Source organism: Vigna radiata, chromosome 5 (genome assembly GCF_000741045.1).
Source record: "Vigna radiata var. radiata cultivar VC1973A chromosome 5, Vradiata_ver6, whole genome shotgun sequence".
Lineage (NCBI taxonomy): Eukaryota > Viridiplantae > Streptophyta > Magnoliopsida > Fabales > Fabaceae > Vigna > Vigna radiata.
Genome location: NC_028355.1, coordinates 15,203,119 through 15,207,684, shown reverse-complemented (window position 1 = coordinate 15,207,684; position 4,566 = coordinate 15,203,119). Strand labels below are relative to the sequence as shown.

Here is a 4,566-nt window from a genome sequence, read left to right as displayed (position 1 = left end):
TATTAAAATAAATAAATTATTATAATACAATGGTTAGAAGGTCGAGGATTTAATATTTGAAAAACACAAATTCTTTCTATATTAGTTTCATTTAATTTTCATGTTGATATTTAGGAACATTATTTGGATTAGCAAAATAATGCGACTTTTAACACTACAGAGAGGTTCCCGAATGCAAAATTTTCGGCGCGTGACGCGGAATTAACAGATGCACTTTCATTTGGATGGGCAAACAGCTTGTTAACTACCATACTCACATATCACATGCCATCACCGACACCGCCAGCTGCAAACATTATGGGACAATTCATTCACACCGCCTCATCTCATTTCCTCTCCTCTACGCTCCTCTCTCTTTACACCCTTACAGTAACTCCATCACAAACAGACAATCTTTTATCGTAATGACGTGGCATGTTTTACTTGCATCACCACCTTTCTCTACGGTACGCTCCAGCACAGGCGAACTTTTACCACGCGCTTTGCTTTTGTTTTCTTTATGCCCGTTTCTCCAACTTCACACTCACACCGCTCCTTTTATTGAAATCCTCAACCCCAATTCACTCTGTGCTTACTCATTCCTAACCAAAGCTTCTCCTTATTCTCCATTTTCTTCTTCTTGTTCTATCGCTGACGAGCATTATGGCCTCAAGGGCAGTGTTATTATTGGCTCTGTGTGTGCTTCCGGCGATGGTTGTGGCCATTCGCCCTGCCAAGAACCCCTTTTCCGTTAAGGGTCGCGTCTACTGTGACCGTTGCCGTGCTGGTTTTGAGACCTCTGCAACCACCTACATTGCTGGTAACTGCTAATCCTTTTCTTCTCTCTTTCTTCTTTAAACGCTAGTATTTCTGTCTTATGAACTAAACTCTCAGATCTGTTTCCTAAAGTTAATACCTGACGTTTCAATGTAATCTTTGAGGTCTTCATTCGTCTGCTTTTGTTTTCTTACTTCAGTTTCGCCTTTCTACTCTTAGAGCCGTTTCGTTTAGGATAATACGGTAGTTTCGTTTCGAATTTCTCAACTGTGGTATCAGATCTGACTGTGTATGTGGTTGTAAACTTACAAATGAGTACTTCGCAAGATCTAGTGACCAAGACCTGGAGTTTATTTTCGGGGAAATCTTTGTGTTAGTTGAGTGTCGTTTTAAATTTTTGCACACGATGTGGCTACATGTTACTAGGTTATACCCCTTGTTTGCTTTGTTGTTATCTGTGGCCTGATTGGGTGGATCTGTTCAAAAATTAATTTCCTAATTTTGATTTTCGTTAAAATTGATTTTGAACAGAAGGGTTTTATGCTTGGTGGTTCAAAAGCAAGTTAGTGGTAAAATATATGTTTTTTATATATCACAAAATCTGAAGTCACCATTATAGATCTAGAATCAATACTCTGAATATGGACCACACAAGTGAGCATTTACTTAAATTTACGTATTTTGAGGTGGTATTGAATGATCGAGTGAGAATCCAAACATGCACTTAGTAAGATGTTTTTGTTTGATGGATGATTGTTGGCAGGTGCGGAGGTTATGTTGCAATGCAAGAGCAGGACGACGAACGAGGTTGTGTACACAAAGAAGGGGAAGACTGATTCGAGCGGAACATACACAATATACGTGGATGAAGATCATGCAGATGAGGTCTGCAATGCTAAGCTTGTGAGCAGTTCTCACCCTGAATGCAGGGAAGTGACCCCTGGCCGTGACGAAGCCCTTGTTATTCTCACCCGCTACAATGGCATTGCCTCCGACGACAGGTACGCCAATGCCATGGGATTCATGTCTCAGGATGTTGCTGAAGGCTGTGCTGAGGTCCTCAGGCAATACCAGGAGTTCGACAATGAGAACTAATTAATTAATTAATTGATTGATTTCAGTATATTATCTCTATCTAATTTCGTTTTGGGTTTCCTCATGTCTATTTAATTCAATCTTGATGTGGAGTGTTATCTCGACATTTTCATATTATGTTATATGTAATATATGTTGATGGACCCTGCTTAATTATATATTACATCAAGATCTGTCTTGGACTTTGAGGTGTGTTGTTTTTCGTTGAAGGTGCTTTTCCTTGAGATTATACTGATTGTGAAATAAATCAACATTTTCTCATATTTATGGCTTTGATGATTAAGTTTTCTGCCCTTTGGTGGCGGTTAATGGTTCCTGCATGTTTTTTCCTTACAATTATTGAGTTTTGGCAAAAGTCACCGATCACTTGGGTTGATTTCGAACGGCATCCGTTTTAATTGGGTTTTGTCTGGTCTAATTGTTTTCTGTTGTAGTTTCTTAGAATAAGATCAAAGTCCATTTCAATTATTTTTCTTTTCACGATCAAATCAGTATATAATGGCGTCATTGTCAACTGTTATATATAACAAATCAGTATCTAAAAACTTCCGTAGAAACTATCAAATGCTTAAATCTAATTCGACTTAGTTGGATTTTTGCATTTTTTTTTTCGACAACATTTTTTAGTTTTTCATTAGATCTTCTCTATAAATAAAATTTATGATTTGAAATCATCTTTTATAATTCTTTTAAAAATAGATTATATTATTCTTAAAGTTAGTAATTAATTGGGGCCCAAAGTAAGCTCCTTGTGGTTGAAGCGGCCCAGACGCCGAAAAGTGTGTGGTGCATGATTATAATGCACGCATTATGTCGTGAAATTGATACACATTACTTTAATGTTACGGAAAGTGCAATTGGAGTAATTGTGAAGTAAGATAACTAAAAAGTAGAGTTGTCCATAGTCAACCCAATCTAAAAAGTTATAAATTAAAACGATTTCACTTCTAAATTTCATTTTCATGTTTAATTAATTTTAAAAATAGAAAACTTAATAATTTTTAAGAAAAAAATAATAAATATCTTTTTATAAAATCAAAATTAAATTAAGTTAAGTATGTGAGTTGGTAGACTAACTCAATCATCACATTCGAACCGTGGATTATCCAATTTTGACAGTTATGTATAAATTTTTCATTAAACTATTTACATATAAACATCAAAATTTATGCACCTATTAACATATATATAAAATTTGATAAGATATTATGTCAAATATGATGTAGAATAAAAACTATTTGTGAATATTAATTTAAAAAATTTACAAAAAAAAAAGACACTAAAAATAATTTAATTTTGACTATTTCTACTTTTAGTTCAAATATCAAGAATAACTGAATATGAATATATGAAAGCTGAAAAAAGTTACTTTGCATTCGTGTAAATGTAATTAATCTAGTGTTTGTCTTCGTACAAATCCGAAATTATTCACTACTTCCAATTTAATAGGATTTCTTCTATCTTGCATTTATTTTTGCAGAATTAAAGGATATTAAATATATATTCCTAAATACTTTAATTATTAAAAATAAAACATTAATATAATTGAAGTATTGAATAATTTCCTTTTCAACATGATACATTTTTTTTCGCTTAAGCTTTACACCCGATACAGAAGATAAACTTTCTTTTAACAAATTTTATTTATAATATAATTGAGAGTCTCTTAAATTTGACTATAAGAAGAATTTGAATAGTTATGTTATATATTTTAATTAAAAATATTCATTTTAAAGTAATCAATATTTACAATTTAATATCCATATATTTTACTTTAACAATTTTATATGTATTTTTAATAAATTATTATACTATTAGAAGTATATTATTTTTATAATAATAATACTTTTTAAAATATTAAGAATAAATTATTTGATATATTTATTCACTAACTGATAAAAAAGGAGCTAAGCCCATGTTTAGAATCCGCGTAAGTATAACCTCCAGTATAGAAGATAGGTATAAGAAGCAGATTCTATTTGCACCTTCTTTTTTTCTCTTTACATGTTTTGTAATATATAACTTTTTTTTTAGTAGTTTTGAAGTATTCTTTTTATAAAGAAACTTTTCTTAATATATTGACAAAATTGTATCACAAAAAACAGTTTTCATAATATATAAAAACTAGCTACATTATTAAATCTGTTTCAAAATGTAAAAACTAGGTTTAATACATCTTTTGGTCCCATCTTTTGGGGCTTTTGTTCAAAATGGTCCCACCTTTGGAAAAAATTCACCTTGGTCCCATATTTCATTAAATTTTGTTCAAAATGGTCCCTATGGCAGACGACGTTAAATTTCTAACGGTGCAGATGCTGGCGTGTCAAACTATTATCCATTTGTGCCCAATTTATATGACGTGGCTGTGTGGACTGTAGTAAGTTGACTTAAATGGCTTATAATTGGGGTTATTAAAAGGGGTGGGTTAGGGTTAGTTGAAGTTAGGGTTCTTTGGTTCTTTGATGTTCTTCAAATTTTGGAGCAGAGGTTGCGATAAGTTTAGGGTTCATTGAAGTCAAAATGGCTTCTTCTCAAGCATGTCCGTCGTGTTCCAAAACTGGGTTGGAAAGAAATTCACAATCCGCAAATGATGGGGGCTGGAGGGGAGGTGGGATAATCCCTCATTGCAAGTGTGGTGATGCTGCTGTGTCCAAAGTGGCGAGAACTCCCCAGAATGCTGAGCGAAAATTTTGGGGATGTCGGCATTACAAGGTT

General features: G+C 33.2%; 1 protein-coding gene across 1 annotated transcript; it reads left to right on the top strand.

Annotated features, from left to right (window-relative positions):
* Positions 1-528: 528 nt before the first annotated feature.
* LOC106759743 (protein DOWNSTREAM OF FLC) lies at positions 529-2,039 on the top strand. The gene is made up of 2 exons (XM_014643071.2): positions 529-799; positions 1,520-2,039. The coding sequence occupies exons 1-2, from the start codon at positions 643-645 to the stop codon at positions 1,849-1,851; spliced, it is 489 nt and encodes a 162-aa protein (XP_014498557.1). The 5' UTR covers positions 529-642; the 3' UTR covers positions 1,852-2,039.
* Positions 2,040-4,566: the final 2,527 nt, after the last annotated feature.

Bases quoted from the DNA above. Each gene is read 5' to 3' on its own strand.
- LOC106759743 (XM_014643071.2), top strand. From the start codon at position 643: ATGGCCTCAAGGGCAGTGTTATTATTGGCTCTGTGTGTGCTTCCGGCG. The intron at 800-1,519 runs GTAACTGCTAAT...GATTGTTGGCAG, and splicing joins TGCAACCACCTACATTGCTG to GTGCGGAGGTTATGTTGCAA.